The 18,441-nt window shown below is 43.4% G+C and overlaps 1 protein-coding gene across 1 annotated transcript; it reads left to right on the top strand.

The window, feature by feature from the left end:
- The first annotated feature begins 6,793 nt into the window (after positions 1–6,793).
- On the top strand, positions 6,794–15,202 carry LOC133381601 (zinc finger protein 883-like). Its single transcript, XM_061620932.1, has 5 exons — positions 6,794–6,921; positions 7,273–7,354; positions 8,347–8,429; positions 10,547–10,673; positions 12,385–15,202. Exons 1-5 carry the CDS (start codon positions 6,895–6,897, stop codon positions 13,800–13,802), a joined length of 1,737 nt encoding a protein of 578 aa, XP_061476916.1. The 5' UTR covers positions 6,794–6,894; the 3' UTR covers positions 13,803–15,202.
- The last annotated feature ends 3,239 nt before the right edge of the window (positions 15,203–18,441 follow it).

Here is an 18,441-nt window from a genome sequence, read left to right as displayed (position 1 = left end):
TATGGGCAGTTGGAAAGCTGCAGCCAAGGTGGATTATATTCTTCATGTGTAACTTTTCTCATATGAAAAGTGAATAACTTGTGAGGATGAAACTTTTGGAAATTTCCACTGCAACTCCCCTTCCCCAATTTCATATAATTTGTTTGTGTGTGCATAATTTACGGTGGTGGTGAATAATCTGTGGGCTGCCTTACTGGAAGTTTTGGAAAACTGCCCCTCCCTCCACCGTTTCATACAAGTTGCAGTGTGTAATCTCTGAATTTAAGGTTGAGAAACTGTGGCAGCCGGTGGAAGGATTTTTTTTTTTGTAGTTTGTTCATCATTTAAAATATTTTCCCCTTATGCATTGCTTTGTGTGTCTGCTGTAAGCTGCACGTTCTCTGTAGTGCTGTAACTATCTGAAGCAGCAACCCTTTTTTTCCTTGAGCTTTAAAAGGTTCTTTTTTCCTATGCCTTTACTGTATGTTGGTGTTGTAAGTTGTTCAATGATGACTGTTTGTGGGCTATGTGTGTAATTGAAACTACAATTTTTTACCCCCTTGAGGTTAAAGAATTGTTTGTGTGTTATACATGGCTTATAATTGTACTTTTAATGCCGACCTTTGGGCCCACCTACTTGGCCCTTGGAGGGTTGGCAAGAGAAGAATCTGGCCCTCGACATGAAAAAGGCTCCCCTCCTCCACTGCAGAGGTCTGTTGATATTGAAGAAACAAATCCTCTTACGTTTTGGAGGATTTGTCCTTAGCACACCTCTTTTTTGAAAGGTTCTGCAGGTGTTGCAATCTAGGACAGAGCAGGGATGAGGTGGGATTGTGTTGTCCTCATGCTCTATACCACTGTCCTGAACCTAACCCCTCCAGGCTTGACATGGCCTTGCTGTCTTGAGCATCTTGTGGAGAATGCAGCAAGATGGTAGGGAGCCTGTGCAGCTGATCCCTTCCTGATCCCCCACATTACCCAAATCCACTCCCCCTCCCCTCTGCAAAGCCAGGAGGGCCCCTTTGATATATTGGGGCAGGGAGTGATTTAAACCAGGTCTGAAATGCTCATCACATCTCAACAGAAGCAAATCCTCAACTGTACTTCTATTAGAGTTAATTCGTGCCCCCCCCCAAAAATATTAATAAAGTCGTGATGTTACAATTTCCATCCTGATTGACAGGCATGCACCCATTCAGACATGTAACACCTGTGGTGTTGAGAGAATCTTTAGAGATATGAATAGAAATCACTACTGAAAACCACTCATTAAAAAAAAAAAAACCCAAAGGAATCAAATGCAGGAGACCCAGATTAAAAATTAACAACCCTGCTACATGGAGGGGGGATGTAAGGAAGCCAGTTCGCCCCCTCAAACCATAAATCCCAGATTCCCAGCTTTTTTAAAAAGAAGAGTAAATTTCCAGCAGATGTAGAAGCTGAGATAGGAGGCAAAATGTACATTTTCCGTGTGTATTTGGTTTTCATGAGAAAAACTAGCCTCCTCCCAGCTTGCAGTATTTTGCTTTGCTCCTCCCTGGAAATATTGTATTCAAGGGAAATTGATAGATAACATATACACAGAGTATTCCCTACTCTTTCCTTGCTCTCTCTCTCTGTGTACACACATGCAACAGAGCAGCATAAGCACTGCTTCTCTAGCTCCATTGTCCACAACTGCCAGGGCGTAAGATGGCAGGAAAAAGAATTCTGTCCACGGTTTTGGCAGGTTGGGTGAGGGGTTTGGATTGCATGAAGGAGTTAATGGAGCCAGGCTTTTACAGGGTGGCAACATGGGCTGCGAACCGTAGACAATCACCGTCCTAGATAGGTGAATACAATTTTGGAGGGAAGTGTTGTGTGATCTTCTCTAGTCTGTGTAATAGGATGTGGACAAAGAAAGGAAGGGGTGTGAGAGCCAGTTCAGTAGCTGTGATACAATACATTTGATACAATTTAGGCTATCAGCAATGCTCTCTGTCTCTGAGAACTCGACCACTACTAAATTGTTCTGTCCTAGACGACTATTAGATCCAGATACGTTTGTATCCAGACTTCATGACTACCCAGCTCCTCACATGGGAGAGCCAATTCATATTCTGATTAACACGTGGAACAATATGATGACAAATACAGTGGATGCAATGGCCCCCCTCCGCCCACTGAAAGGGACTAGATCTAAATCAGCTCCCTGGTTTTCAAATGAACTACTAAAGATAAAGCATTCTTATCAGTGTCTTGAGCGGCGTTGGCAAAAGACTAAGAGTTCATTCGACCAAGCTCTTGCTAAGAAAGCGGCTAGCAGCTCAAAAATCTTTTTACTCGACTGCAATTGCCTTAGCAGGAAATCAATCAAAAGAGCTCTACCGGATAGTGAATGGCCTTTTGCATATACCACAACCTGTGTCTAATATAGCCCATTCCCAAGCTCGCAGCCAAGAATTTGCTACATTCTTTGAGGCTAAGGTTGCCCAGATTCGTTCTACTCTAGATACAGGTGAACCGGCACATTCTACTGTTAGTATGTCTGAAGCAGTTTGTCCAACTATATATTCCACCTTTTGCCCTGTTCAACTAGCCAACATTCCTCAGTTATTAAATGTAATGAAGCCTACAACCTGCTCACTTGACCCGTGTCCATCATGGCTTATAAAATCATCAAGAGTTGAACTAGCCAGTTGGCTTTGCGTAATTATTAACTCGTCTCTCCAACAAAGCTGCTTACCCGAATGCCTGAAAGAAGCGATAGTCACTCCATTATTAAAAAAACCCTCTCTGGACTCCTCTTTGCTAAACAACTTTCGTCCAGTGTCTAATTTGCCTTTCCTGAGCAAAGTCATCGAAAGAGTCGTAGCTATGCAGCTACAAACGTTTATTGACACCACCGACTACTACGACTCCTTCCAATCAGGCTTTAGGCCAAACCACGGGACAGAAACAGCCTTAGTTGCATTAATTGACGACCTTCGGCTTGAACTAGATAAGGGCAATTTGTCTTTACTAATCCTATTAGATCTATCGGCTGCTTTTTATACGATCGACCATACCATTCTTTTGGACCGTCTCTTTGAAATAGGACTGAGAGACTCGGCTTTACAGTGGCTTCGCTCCTTTTTAGAAGGCAGGTCCCAGAAGGTTGCCCTCGGGGAGTATTATTCAGAGCCCTGGCCACTACGATATGGCGTTCCGCAGGGCTCGGTTTTATCCCCGATGTTGTTTAATATCTACGTAAGACCTTTAGGTAAGATCATTAGAGAATTCGGTATTCATTATCATCAATACGCGGACGATACCCAGCTTTACTGTTCCTTTCCACCGAACACTAAAGAGGCTATCCACCCTCTTAATCAATGTCTTGCTGCAGTGCAGAACTGGATGAACAGAAACAAACTGAAGCTCAACCCAGAAAAGACAGAAGTTATTCTAATCGGAAAAGATCCTACTCAAGAAGCTGGAAATTTACCTTTATTAGATGGAGTTCTTCTTCCTCTTAAGACCCAAGTCCGTAGTTTAGGTATAATCCTGGACTCAACCCTGACTTTAAAACCTCAGATTGCGGCTGTCTCCAGAATGGCTTTTGCCAAACTAAGACTTGTTCGCCAACTTCGACCTTTCCTAGATATGTCTAATCTTAAAAAAGTGACCCAGGCCTTAGTAACTTCGCGGCTGGACTATTGCAACTCTTTATATGTCGGTCTTCCTGTCAGTTCACTACGGCCGCTAAAGTTGGTACAAAGAGCAGCAGCCCGAATGATCACGAGAACCGGCCCGCGGGCTCGCACTACGCCTCTTCTTTTCCAAATACACTAGCTTCCCATCGGTCTTCGTTATCAGTTTAAAATTCTGGTTTTAACCTTTAAAACCTTACATGGTCTAGCGCCGTCATACTTGTCAGATCGCATTACGGAATATAAACCTTATCGGCCTGTACGATCTATAAATGACCATACTCTCATTGTTCCATCAACCTTCTCTGTTCGTCAAATGGCTACCAGAAAGAAAGCTTTTTCAATTGTAGCCCCTACTTTATGGAATAATTTACCACCTGAGATACGGTCTTCTTCTTCTCTCATTGACTTCTGACGCCAGACCAAAACATTTTTATTTCAGCAAGCTTTTAATACTTAATTGGTGCTGATACAGTTGTTTTTAGGGATAATACTATTATATGTTTTGGTCTCTTGTTTTATGTTGTTAGCAATTTGGGATTACGTTTATTGTACGCCGCTCTGAATTCTGAAATTCGGAACTAGGGCGGGTATAAAATTTTAAAATAAATAAATAAATAAAGGATAAAACCTCCATATACAGCAGCAGCATACCAGATCTCAGATGCAAAGAAGAAACGCTATTTTATTTTACAGTAAATCGTTAAAAACAAATGTTTTAAAAAGGGGTGGGGAAGAAATGACATTTTCATCAAAAATGCAGGAGTTATGCTTGTGCAAATTCAATGAATTAATAAATTGTGTACTAGTCAGAAAAGGAAGCAATGAGGCTAGTTTCTCACAGAAAATGTACATTTTGCTTCATATCTCAACAGATACTAGAAACTTTCTCTTCTTTTTTAAAAACTGGACTGTCCCTAACCACTTCTTCCACCACTTCTGCTGGAAGAAATGTCTCACTTCCCATCAAAGAATTCACAGTGGGGAGAAGCCATATCAATGCTGGGAATGTGGAAAGGGCTTCAGTTGGAATGAAAGTCTCACTTCCCATGAAAGAATTTAAAGCGGGGAAGGAACCATAACAGTGCTTGGAATGTGGAAAGTTCAGCTCCAAGAGACGTCTCCTTCCCCATTAAAGAATTCACAGTGGGAAGAAACCAAATGAATGCTTAGGATGTGAAAAGAGCTTTAGTTAGAAGGAAAGTCTCATTTCTCATCAAGGAATCCATGCAGCTGTTGTAAATGTGGGTGCCTGATCTTCTCATGTGCTGGGGAGAAGTGGGGCATGGAGCATGAACTTCTCACCGGAGAGTGAAACAATGCTCTTATCTAAGGAATGAGATCTTAGGGAAATTTCTTCATACTTCATTCTTAGATCTGTAAGACAGAAGCCATTGCCCATTGTACTTACTTCAGATCTTTTACTGCCCTGGGCTCCTACTGGGAGGAGGTGTGGGATATAAATCAAACAAACAAACAAACCACATCTAGGGAGAGGGTTTGGCAACCCACTGAGGTGGTTGTGGATGCTGAGCTCTTCAAGGAAGCTGATGAGCAACTCATGCACTCAGTGCAAATATAGCCTCCGCATCTCAGGTATCAGTCATAAACTTGTGGTGCTCCTGAGTGCCACTGTCATCTTCAGCATGTCCAGGATGGTACTAGCATCAGCTTGAAGCTGTTCCTTGTTCCTAGGAAACACACACAGGAAGTCTGCCGGAAAAGCAACAGGTTTCCGGTTTTATCGGCAGCAAGAATATTTGCTGAAGGATTTCCAAACATGTTTACTGTATCAATAAAATAATAATAATCTTGAATTCAACCTTTTGAAATTGAGGTGTGCATTATATTCCGGCAAACATGGTAAATTATTGTATTGATTATATTCTTTGTTGTGTTGCATTGGTATTTTAATTTTGAAAATTTACAGCTCAGGACTGTAGCGATACAGAAATTTTACAACAAAACAAAGAAACAAGGCCTCAAGAAAGTGGTTCACCAATGGAAACAGGGTTTGCTTGTTTTTTCCCTTTGCTGGAGGAGAGCTACACATACCATTTTTCTTTCTTTCTTTTTTTATACACAAACACACCAGAGAGGAGTCTGAGCTAGACCATCTAGTCTAGAAACCCTCTGGGAAAGCTTCACTGGTTGGCAACTTGACTCTGCAGACAATGCTTGTTTAGAGGGAACTGAGCAGACCATCCTGCCGACTGCAGCAGAGCACCCTCAACGTATCCGCCTGGACTGCACTGAGTCGACCGCCCGGCTGAAGCAGCAACTTCTGCAGAGTTTATTGCTGCCTTGTTGTGGATTTTTAAACGATAAACATTCATATAAGGCCCAATAGTGTTAGATTTGTCTCGTTTGAAGGTATTTTTCAGACAGTCGGCAAATCCTCCCCTCAAAGACCTGCTCTAGCCAAAGACCTCTGACAACTTTTTACTGACTTTTTACTTAGCGACCTTGCGCCGCAATGGGCATCGTTCCTTTTTTATGTTTTTATTGATTTTCCAGACGGACAAGAGAAACAAGAGTACAGAGTCAGGAACAAATCGAAAAGCAGCCATCCAGCGTAAGATTCACCCAAGTATTGAAGGGGGACTGAAAATGTCCAGTTGTCCCATCCATCCGTATTTCCTCCTCTGGGTGCTTCCACTTGTTTGGTGAGCTCGCCCATCCAGGCGCCAGCATCCCGAGAGATTCAGACGTCTTGCATGAGACCTTTCAACGGATTGAGCTGTTTTGTTTTATTTCTATTTTTTTTTAAAAAAAAGGATCTAGGGGCTGCGTCCGACGAAGTTGTTCCCTTGGGGTCAGGATTAACTTCCTCTCCGTGCGCCCTCCCCGAATCTGCTACGAAGGGTTGGGGGGGGAACAGATCAGTCGCTTGGAAGTTTTCCTGCCTGTTTTGCTCCACTCATTTCCCACCTTTAAACTCGCGCTTCGGATTGCCCTGCTCGCTTGGGAACCTGAAGTGTCTGCGCCAAGCCGGGAGAGCCCAAAATTCCCTCTGTGTGCACAACGCGCATTTCCTCTTTGGCTCTTTGCTTTGCAACAGGTGATCCTGGTGCTTGGCTCTCAATGGGTTAAAATGAACTGAACCAGATTCCTAGAACATAAGGGAATTTGGGGGAGGAGGAAGAGGGGGCGGGGCCTTCCAGATCAAAAGTACCTCCTTCCAAACTCCTTTCCTGCCAGGTTTCTCACTTGCGGAGCCTTCGTCTCTCCCGAGGGCTGCATCTGAATGAAGTCTGGTTGCTTCAGAAATCTGGTGAGTCGCTCCTTCCTCCCCACCCCATTTTGTGTGTATGCGGGGAGGACGCATTTGGGCTACGTGCAGCTGATCCATCCTGGATCCACCAGAACACCCAAATCAGGGAGTGGATCTTTTTACCTTCCCCCTCCTCTCTACCAAGGAATGGGTCCCTGTTGTTGTTGTTATGTGCCTTCCAGTCGATTACAACTTAAGGCTCAGAGGCTCAGAATGTGAGGGAGTGTATCCCAAAACACTCCGTTAAAAGCATCCACTGAAGGATGTACGATACCCTTTAGTTTTTTGCCCGTCATTCTTTTTCTAATATTTCTCCCCATTCCATGTCTTCCGTCTGTGGTGCTGTTTCAGATAAAGAATCTGTTTGCAGAAATGAACACTGATCTCCCTAAGGCAGAGAGGAGTCCATCGAACACTAGAGACGGGCCACTGGGTAAGCCGGTGGGGAGGGGACCTGTCCCCTCCAGGCCACTCAACATTGTTAGGGGGTCCCATTTGGTCCTTGAAGCCATTTTCCCCAAACCACACCCACCAGCTGATGTCACTTGTGATGTCAGCTGATGGGTGAGAGGGCAGGGTTTAATCCTGCCTTGGCTGCATGATCCTGTTCCCAGCAAGGAACAAGATCGGGCAGCCAAAGCAGCAGGATTTAATCCCCTTTGACCATCTAAAACGGGATCACAGTCCCATGCAAGAGCACCCTTTGAAGCAGCTCTCGCAGGTGAGCTGCTTCCAAGACACTTTTGCAAAGGCTTGCAGACAGCTCCTGCCCTTCCATTTCCTCAAACGTGAGCACAGGGGCTGTCTGAAAGACTTTTCCAAGTTTCCCCACACTACGTTTATTTTTCCACGATCAGGGAGTTAAAGAGGAAGGGGGGAGCCTTGCAAAAACATTTTCCATGCCCACCTGCCAAGTGATGATTTAATGATCTTAATAAGAATCTAGCTCATCGAGCGACCCCTGGGGTAAGAGTTGATGTTGTATCTCAATTTGGTCTCCCTGTGCCGATTGTGAAATAAATCCATGGGCTCCTGTAACCTTCGGGTGACAATACTGTTCTCCAGCCTTTTCCACAGCTGAAAAAATGTATTTATTTGAAACATTTCACTCTTTTATATATGGGGACCAGCACTTTGATTTGTCTTTCAGACAGCAGGGGCTGTCAGAAAGCCTTTTCTGAGTTTCCCCATGCTACCCTTATTTTTCCACAATAGGGGAGTTGAAGGGGGAGAGGAGAGACTTGCATGAACATTGGGGCAAAGAAACCACAGGGAAAGAGATGTGTTTTCACACAACTGAAATATAAGCTGCTTACAAAGAACACATAAAACTTTTTCTAAGATCCATGTGCAGCTAGACATGCATCCCATAACTTCTGAGACAAGCATGTACTTCTGGCTTCCCACCAACTTTGTCTGTCCCAGGGAATGAAGTGATGCCGGCAAGACCTCCTCAGCCATCTCATCTTTGCAATGGAGGGGAAGCAGCTTCTGTGGAATCAGATCAGGTAAAGGATGAATCAGTGGGGGGAGAGGCTAGGGGCAGCCTGGGTGCCTCTGTCCTCTCCACACCTCCCTGGGTCTGAAGAAATTTCTCACCTCTTTACTTCTGACAAAGCTCTCTTTAACAAAGGCTGTGAATGCTATTCAAGAATCTTTAAATCATGAGAATAATGAGCAACCACCTCACCTCCTTTGTAGACTGTGGGAATGCTGTGGACATAATATATCTTGACTTCAGCAAAGCTTTTGACAAAGTGCCTCATGATATTCTGATAGCTAAATGTGGGCTGGATGGAACAACTATCAGATGGATCCACAGTTGGCTCCAGAATCATACTCAAAGAGTGTTTATCAATGGTTCCTTCTCAAACTGGGCGGAAGTAATGAGTGGGGTACTACAGGGCTCGGTCCTGGGCCCAGTGCTTTTCAACATTTTTATTAATTTAGTTATTTATTATTTATTTATTGTACTTATATACCGCCCCATAGTCGAAGCCCTCTGGGTGGTTTACAGTAACTAAAAACATTAAAACAAATACAATTTAAAACACATCTTTTAAAAAACAATTTAAAACACAATTTAAAATAATGTAAAACTATTTTTTAAAATACATTACAACATTGTTCCAGTTTAGATATATTTATTTTGCTTGAAATATTTAACATCCCACTCTTCAATCTGGAAGAATGGTGGTATAATTTTTTTGTACGCCATTTTAACAAAACAGTAGAATATAGCAAATTAATGCAATAAAAATAAAGAAGCAACATGTTCTATGTTAAAATGGAGTTTAAAACAAACAGGTCAAGAAAGATTTAAAAATCTTGGGAAATTAAAGGGTCTTCATCCAACGTCAAACAGACATCAGACTTTGTGCTAGGTGAGCTTCCTGTACATTGCTCTTCCTGAAGTTCTATTTCCTGTCATTTCCTGTCATTAATGACTTGGATGAGAAGGTACAGAGCATGCTTATCAAATCTGCAGATGATACAAAATTGGGGGGCATAGCTAATACTGTGGAAGACAGAAAGAAAATTCAAAGGACCCTTGATAGTCTGGAGCATTGGGCTGAAAACAACAGAATGCAATTCAACAGGGATAAATGCAAAGTTCTACACTTAGGAAAAAGAAACCAAATGCATAGTTATAAGATGGGGGATACTTGGCTCAGCAATACGACATGAGAAGGATCTTGGAATTGTCGTTGATCACAAGCTGAATATGAGCCAACAGTGCGATGTGGCTGCAAAAAAGGCAAATGCTAGTTTTATGCTATTTTAGACTGCATTAACAGAAGTATAGTTTCCAAATCGCGTGAAGTATTTGTTCCCCTCTATTCAGCACTGGTAGGCCTCATCTTGAATACTGCATCCAGTTATGGTCTTCACACTTCAAGAAGGATGCAGACAAACTGGAACGGGTTCAGAGGAGGGCAATAAAGATGATCAGGGGACTGGAAACAAAGCCCTATGAGGAGAGACTGAAAGAACTAGGCATGTTTAGCCTGGAGAAGCGAAGACTGAGGGGAGATATGATAGCACTCTTCAAGTACATGAAAGGTTGTCACACAGAGGAGTGCCGGGATCTCTTCTTAATCGTCCCAGAGTGCAGGACACAGAATAATGGGCTCAAGTTGCAGGAAGCCAGATTTCGACTGGACATCAGGAAAAACTTCCTAACTGTTAGAGCCATACGACAATGGAATCAATTACCTAGAGAGGTAGTGGGCTCTCCAACCCTGGAGGCATTCAAGAGGCAGCTGGACAGCCATCTGTCGGGAATGCTTTGATTTGGATTCCTGCATTGAGCAGGGGGTTGGACTCGATGGCCTTATAGGTCCCTTCCAACTCTACTATTCTATGATTCTATGACCTTAAGTAGCCTTTTGGATGTAGCCGGTATTATTTATTATTAGTAGTAGTAGTATTGCTTATTTATTTATACATTGTTTAAAGCTAAGAAAGGCTTATAACCAAACTAAGAGCCAGTTCAGCAAATGCTAAAACTAAAAATACCCATAACTAAAATAAAGCAAACTCATTAAAACAACACACCAGTCAGTAGTAATTAATCCTTCTGCTATCTTTGTGGAGAGAACAATGTGCTTTCTTTTTCCGTCAGGGACCCTTGTCCTTTGAAGATGTGGCCGTGCATTTCACGGAGGAGGAGTGGGCGCTGCTGGATCCTGACCAGAGAGCTCTGCATCAGGAAGTCATGGAGGAGAATTATGGAATCGTGGCCTCTCTCAGTAAGTCTCCCTGTAGAGTTTCAACGCCGATATTACGATCCAATCATTTATATATGTAATGAACCTCAGTTTTTTGAAGTAGCTCAAACAGTGATCAGACCGGTCTGAGCACCCCAAGGCTTTTCAAACATAAGCTTCAGAGTTGTTAGACAAGTGAAACTAGTTGGCCAGAGGGACCACTGACATCAGAGATGGAGCATATTTCACCATCTCAGAAAAGAGGTGGGCTTCTACTGGTCTCAGATTCCCTTAAATATGCGAGTCTTTTGCCATTGTGGAAACTTCTACTCAGGAGTCCAAAGATGGTTTATTTCCAAACCAGCCTTTTGCAAGGAACTCTGCACATGCTCTGAAATGCAAGACTCTATTCAAGCAGGTAACATGAAGCAATTGGGAGTGGTCATTTGGAGAGTCGGGGCAAGATGTCAGCAGTATGTGATGGTACCCAACTCTACTTCTTGGTAACATCTGAATCAGGAGAGGCTGTTCAAGCCCAGAATCGGTGCTTGGACTGGGGCTGGGATGGATGAGGACCAAAAAACTGCCGCTGAATCCTAGCAAGATGGAGGCGCTGTGGATACAGGATCCCTGAGTCTGCATAATTGGTCAACTGCTTCCTTGGATGGGGTGATACTCCCCTGGAAACAGTCGGTTTGTAGTACAGAGGTGCTCCTGGAGCCATCTTTGTCTTTGAAGGCCCCAGTGACCTCAGTGGCTAGGAGTGCCTTTTATCAGCTGCAGCTGTAGGACAGTTGTGGCTGTTTCTGGACTTGGGCAGTCTGACTGCTGTTTTCCATGCATTCGTAACCTCCAGGCTGGATTACCGCAATGCGCTCTACGTGGGGCTGCCCTTGAGGTTGGTCCGGAAGCTGCAGCTGGTGCAAAATGTTTTGGCTTGACTGCTCACAGGGGCAGGATATCCCCAACATGTTACCCCACTGCTGAGAGAATTGGACTGGCTGCCAGTTAGCTACCAGGGCAAGTTCAAGTTTTGGTGGACAAGGCCTTATGCCGCTTGGGATCAGAATATCTGAAAGATCGTGTCACCCCTTTTATACTCAATTGAACACTACATCCTGCAGGTGAGGGCCCCCTGCAGGTTCCCTCTCACCAGGAGGTCCTTTCTACAGATCATAGAAATTGGTTCTTTAGCATTGCTGCACCTGCCCTTTCAAATTCATCACCCTTAAATATTAAACGGGCACCGCCTGTTGTCTTTCTGGCATCTACCAAAGTCCTTCCTCTTTTAACAAGCCTTTTAAACAGATAACTTTATCCCAGTCTCCATCTGTATCGGAATTGTTTTAAGATGTTTTAAAATATGTTTTGTTTTTTTTTAAACTCAGTTGTTTTTTGCCACCCTGGGCTCCTTTCAGGAGAAAGGGCAGGTTGTAAACTGATAAATAAATCAGATAAATGATTTTGATAAATGAATTTCTGCATGCAGATGACACCGTCTGCCAGGATGAGGCATCCTCTGAATGAGGATGACTGGCCCAAGATCATCTGTGAGTTGGTTTCCACGGTCCAAATCCATTAATCTGTAGCACAGCAGCTGTCAGTAACAGAGGCACCTAACTACGTAGTAAAATCTGCCTCCAACCTAACTCCCTTCAGTTCTTACTTTATCTCAAGCATTAATTGAAGCTGTTCAATAATTTGGGGCTCCATTTCCTTGTACATGTCTAATGAGTTTCTCTCTTCATTGCAGAAGGTGATGAATTGCAATCCAAGAATAAAGGATACCACTACAAGATCCACGCAGTGCAGGAGCCATACCAATATTTGGAGTGTGGGGAGAGCTTCAGTCAGAGTTCCCATGAAAAGACTCACAGTGGGGAGAAACCATATAAATGCTTGGAGTGTGGAAACACCTTCAGCCATAAGAAAAATCTCATTCCCCATCAAAGAATTCACACAGGAGAAAAACCACATAAATTCTTGGAATGCGGAAAGAGCTTCTGTAACAGCTTCATCCTTACTGTACATCAGAGAAGACACACAGGAGAGAAACCTTATCAATGCTTGGAATGTGGAAAGAGCTTCAGTCATAGTTCCAAACTCACTTCCCATCGAAGGATTCACACAGGGGAGAAACCATATAAATGCTTAGAATGTGGAAAGAGCTTCCATCAGAAGTCAAATCTTACTTCTCATCAAAAAATCCATACTGGGGAGAAACCATATCTGTGTTTGGAATGCGGAAAGACTTTTAATAGCAGCACACACCTCCATCGCCATCAAAGAATTCACAGTGGAGAAAAACCATATAGATGCTTGGAATGTGGAAAGAGCTTTATTCAGAGTTCGCAACTCACTTCCCATCTACGAATTCACACAGGGGAGAAACCATATACATGCTTGGAATGTGGAAAGAGCTTCAGTAATAGCACAACCTTAAATACTCATCAAAGAATTCACAGTGGGGAGAAGCCCTATGAATGCTTGGAGTGTGGAAACACCTTCCGCCAGAAGAAAAATCTCGTTTCCCATCAAAGAATTCATAGTGGGGAGAAGCCCTACCAATGCTTGGAATGTGGAAAGAGCTTTATTCAGAGTTCCCAACTTACTTCCCATCAAAGAATTCATACTGGGAACAAACCGTATCAGTGCTTGAAATGTGGAAAGAGCTTCCGTCATAGCTCAGGCTTTACTGTACATCAGAGAAGCCACACAGGAGAGAAACCATATAAATGCTTGGAATGCGGAAAGAGCTTCTGTAACAGCTTCATCCTTACTGTACATCAGGGAAGTCACACAGGAGAAAAACCCTATCAATGCTTGGAATGTGGAAAGAGCTTCAGTCATAGTTCCAAACTCACTTCCCATCGAAGGATTCACACAGGGGAGAAACCATATAAATGCTTAGAATGTGGAAAGAGCTTCCCTCAGAAGTCAAATCTTACTTCTCATCAAAGGATCCATACTGGGGAGAAACCATATCAGTGTTTGGAATGTGGAAAGACTTTTAATAGCAGCACAAACCTCCATCGCCATCAAAAAATTCACAGTGGAGAAAAACCATATAGATGCTGGGAATGTGGAAAGAGCTTCATTCAGAAAAGTGATGTCACTTCCCATCTACGAATTCACACAGGAGAGAAACCATATACATGCTTGGAATATTGAAAGAGCTTCCATAAAAGCACAAATTTCCATTCTCATCAAAGAATTCACAGTGGTGAGAAGCCCTACCAATGCCTGGATTGTGGAAACACCTTCCACCAGAAGAAAAATCTCGTTTCCCATGAACGAATTCACAGTGGGAACAAACCACATCACTAGAATGTGGAAAGAGCTTCCGTCATAGCATCAGCCTTACTATACACCAGATAAGCCGAGAAAAACCATATAAATGCTTGGAATGTGGAAAGTGCTTTATTCAGAGCTCCCAACTCACTTCCCATCAAAGAATTCACAGTGGGGAGAAGCCCTACCAATGCATCACTGCTAAAATGTGGAAAGAGCTTCCATCATAGCATTCACCTTACTATAGATCAGAGACGCCACACAGGAGAGAAAACATAAATGCTTGGAATGTGGAATGAACTTCCATCAAGTCAGATCTTACTTCCCATCACAGGACCCATACCTGAGAGAAACCATATAAATGCTTAGAATGTGGAAAGAGCTTCAGCTGCAAGAAAAGTCTCAGTTCCCATCAAAGAATTCATACAGAAGAGGAACCATGGAATGGCTTGAATTCTAGGTGTTTTTAATATGCAATTGGACATAAAATGTGGAGTTTGAAAACATTTTGTGCAGTTGGAAAGCTGATAATATGCATTTTCAAAAATGGGGGGTAGACATATTAGGCATTTGTAGTTATTAAGCATTTAAATGACAAGCAGTGCCAGGGACAGTCTATATTATCATCATCATCATCAAATGTATTCCGTTTCCATGATTAAAATAAGCTGCTCAAACCATATTAATAACAAAGTCTTCCTTTCGGCCTGAACCTTCTCCACCTTTATCTTTTGGCAGGTACCTACTTCTGAAGCCAATGCAAAACAGATGATCTGGGGTCCCAGTTGGCAAATGGGAGCATCCATTTATATTGGATATACAGATTTCCAGTTATAGGTTTCCAATTATAGTCAGGCCCTGCTTTTACTTTTAAGCACAACACTTGCACTTATGAGCTTCTTGACATCGGCACTATGAAGTTTGACAGCCAGACTGAGGGCAAGGATTGCAACAGTGTTCTTGTAGTTTGGTAACCCTCCAAAGAATTTCATTTTGTCTTCCAAAGCCATGGAGCGCACACTCTCAACACACTCAGTGCTCAGTTTCTTCATATTCCATCTCCAGATCTGTGCAATTAGTAACATGACCCTTGAAGAGTTAAATATTAGAACTTTATTTTGAGCTAAAGTTAGACTCCACCCCTTGGCCATTCCTTTGCTCTGCTTTTCAGTTTCCATTTCCATTGTGTTCTCTACCCAGCCAGCAATAAAGAAGCATGTTTTCTTGCCTGCAGCAAGAAGTAAGAACATAAGAACATAAGAAGAGCCTGCTGGATCAGGCCAGTGGCCCATCTAGTCCAGCATCCTGTTCTCACAGTGGCCAACCAGGTGCCTGGGGGAAGCCCGCAAGCAGGACCCGAGTGCAAGAACACTCTCCCCTCCTGAGGCTTCCGGCAACTGGTTTTCAGAAGCATGCTGCCTCTGACTAGGGTGGCAGAGCACAGCCATCATGGCTAGTAAGGTTTGTTTAATCTGCAGTTATTATGATGTGTAAAGCAGGATTGGATGCTTATTGCTAGAAGGTGAAATAAAGAGATTTCATAAAGTGGTCTGAACAAAATATCTACCGTAAGTTAACCTTTACTCTTTTAAAGCACTCACTATACTCACAATCATAACAATTATTTTTCCTTTGTTTTCTTGGCAAAGGATGAAAACAGCCCTAGAGGAATAGAAGCACAGCTGTGCATACTACATTTAGCTGGCTGACTAGCCAACTAGGCAGTAATTCAGGCCTAATTTCTGATTTTCACAATGTGTGCAGCTCAGCATGAGGCCTTCTTAGGGTCCCTGGGAAGAAAAATCAATCCAGCAATCAAATTTTTAAAAAACCAATTGTTTTCTGCAATTACTTTCCAATCACTTAGTCTTTTACATAGGAACCTGTTATGAAGTTTTCCCTCGATTGTCCAACAAGAAGGAATATCTAAAGGTCTTTTTTCTCTGTTTCTAATTTTTTTTTTGTATTGTTGGTGTTGTGATACAAGATTAAAACTGAAGTTTTGAGAAAAGAAGTTCCACGCTAGTTTTTAACTTCTTAGTTACAGTATAAACTTTGTTTTATCTCTTTTTGTATCTCCTTGTTCACTGTATCCTTAACATCCTTTTCTCTTGTGAAACATGAAATGTGCCCGTCATTTAGTGCCTGGTGTTCATACTAACATTTCTCTTAACTTCACCTTTACATAGCCTGTCATTTATGTTAACACTGTCTCTGCCTGGCGCAGGAGTGAGGGGGAAAGTCACTTCCTTTCCCTTCCCCGGGCTGGGCCCTCACATCCTCTCCACCAGTGAGTGGGGAAGGGGGGGTTGGATGGCACCTCTGGGATTGGCCAGGCATCTCCCTAACTGCTCTGAGGTATTTATTTATTTATTGCATTTGTATACCGCCCCATAGCTGAAGCTCTCTGGGCAGTTTACAACAATTAAAAACAAATATACAAACTTAAAAACACATTTTTTAAAAGCAATTTAAAAACACATGCTAAAATCCCTGGGAGAAGAGGAAAGTCTTGACCTGGAGCCGAAAAGATAACAGTGTTGGTGCCAGGTGCACCTCGTCACAGAGGTTGTTCCATAATTTGGGGGCCACCACTGAGAAGGCCCTCCCCCTTATTGCCAGACTCCCAGCTTCCCTCAGAGGAGGCACCCGGAGGAGGGCCTTGGATGTTGAGTGTAATGTATGGGTGGGCTCGTGTCGGGAGAGGCATTCCAACAGGTATTGTGGTCCCAAGCCGTGCAAGGCTTTAGAGCAGCCTTTCCCAACCAGTGTGCCTCCAGATGTTGTTGGACCACAACTCCCATCTTTCCTGACCATTGGCAATGCTGGCTGAGGCTGATGGGAGTTGTGGTCCAACAACATCTGGAGGCACACTGGTTTGGGAAAGGCTGCTTTATAGGTTAAAACCAGCACCTTGAATTGAGCTCGGAAACATACAGGCAGCCAACGCAAGCGGGCCAGAATCGGCTTTATATGTTCGGACCATCTGGTCCCTGTTACCAATCTGGCCGCTGCATTTTGCAATCTCTGTTTCTTACAAGAGGCTAAGTGTTCACAATGGCGGCTGCAGCTCTCTTTGAACATACACAGAATTAATAAAGTGATCTATGGCAGTGGGTTACCCAGTATGTTGCTGCTTTGTTGTAGAACATTAAAAAAAACCCATGCAAGCCCAAATATCAGTAGGCTTGTCTCATTCAAAGGTATTTTTCAGACAGTTGGCAGATCAATGTATATTTCAGTAGATCTGCTGAGATGTTGGCAGACCTGGCAACGCTGGTGTGTCCTCCTGTTTGTCTAGTGGCCTTGTGTGCTGCCTCAGCATCCCTAGTTGAGTCTGCTGGGCCCAAAACCTGCATGTCTCAGACACTGTCAGTCTGGGCATCTCTTTGGGCGTCATGCCACAAATCAGAGCAGAAGAGTTGGAGAAGAAAGGTCGAGGATCCTGAAGGCCCTGAAGAAATAGTGCGGGCCTGTCCTGTGATGCTCTTCTAAGCTGGGAACGGAGAGTGAATCATCCTTGCATAGGAGAGAAGAACTTAGAGGAATCAGGGCTACGTTCTCCTGAAGGGCTGGGCAAGGAGAAGACACACGAGGGCAGAGGAAAAGGACAGCTGCTGCTGTAGGCAGTTGCTGACTAGGACAAGCACAAGCCAAGTTCTGTGGCTGCCTCTGTACTGGGATGTTTTTAGTCAGGAACAAAGAGGGGGATAAAGTGGATATCCTACTTTCTTTGCTTTCTTTCAACCCATATTTATACCCCCAAGGACACAAACACCCCAAACTATAATACCATGTGGTGTCAGGAGTGGCCCTGTTCTCCTTTACATTAACAGCTATGAGGACTGACAGTCCATCGCTGCCCTTTACAGACCCGATTTTTAGGACTTCAAAGCACAGCACAGGGGTGTTTGGAAGCCCTTTTGTAAACCGGGGTTGTTCGCAAAAGGGCTTTCGAACAGCTCCAGGCGCTCCTGTCCTCCTTTACGTTCACATGCAAATGGCTGTGTGCGTAGAAATGGAAAGCTTTGCGCAGAAGCTGATCGAGTCAGAAGCAAGCATCACACATTTATTTGTTTATTTAAAGCGTCCTTTTAAATCTAATAAGAGCGCAGTAAGGGTGCTGTCAGCTAGCAGCCGAATCCTCTAAAGACCTAAGGGCTCAAGATCCCCAGGGGCATCTTGTTGGGTCACAGCAAACCAGAAACCTAGATTAAATTTCAGTTTTTGAGAGGAGTTAAAAAAAAAAAGCAACAACAGCCAACTGCTGGTGTGTACTGTAGCTCCACACAGTACAGACCTAGCTTTTGGGAGAGTGGTCCAGCAGGAGGGAGTGTTGCAATGGAGAGTAGGTCACTTTTCCTTACCAGCCTTGCTCCACAATGGGCATTGTCCCTTTCCAGTTTAGTTTCTTATAGCTTTCCATGAATTAAGCTGTTTTGTTTTATTTCTATTAAAATATATCTATCAATTTAGAGGCTGCGTCCAACAAAGTTGTTCCTTTGGCATCAGGATTAAC

This window comes from Rhineura floridana, chromosome 3, assembly GCF_030035675.1.
Source record: "Rhineura floridana isolate rRhiFlo1 chromosome 3, rRhiFlo1.hap2, whole genome shotgun sequence".
Classification (NCBI taxonomy): Eukaryota; Metazoa; Chordata; class Lepidosauria; order Squamata; family Rhineuridae; genus Rhineura; species Rhineura floridana.
Note: the sequence above shows the minus strand (reverse complement) of the source record. Positions and strands in the feature narration are given on the sequence as shown.

Bases quoted from the DNA above. Each gene is read 5' to 3' on its own strand.
- LOC133381601 (XM_061620932.1), top strand. From the start codon at position 6,895: ATGAAGTCTGGTTGCTTCAGAAATCTG. The intron at 7,355-8,346 runs GTAAGCCGGTGG...TGTCTGTCCCAG, and splicing joins CACTAGAGACGGGCCACTGG to GGAATGAAGTGATGCCGGCA. The intron at 8,430-10,546 runs GTAAAGGATGAA...TTTTTCCGTCAG, and splicing joins CTTCTGTGGAATCAGATCAG to GGACCCTTGTCCTTTGAAGA.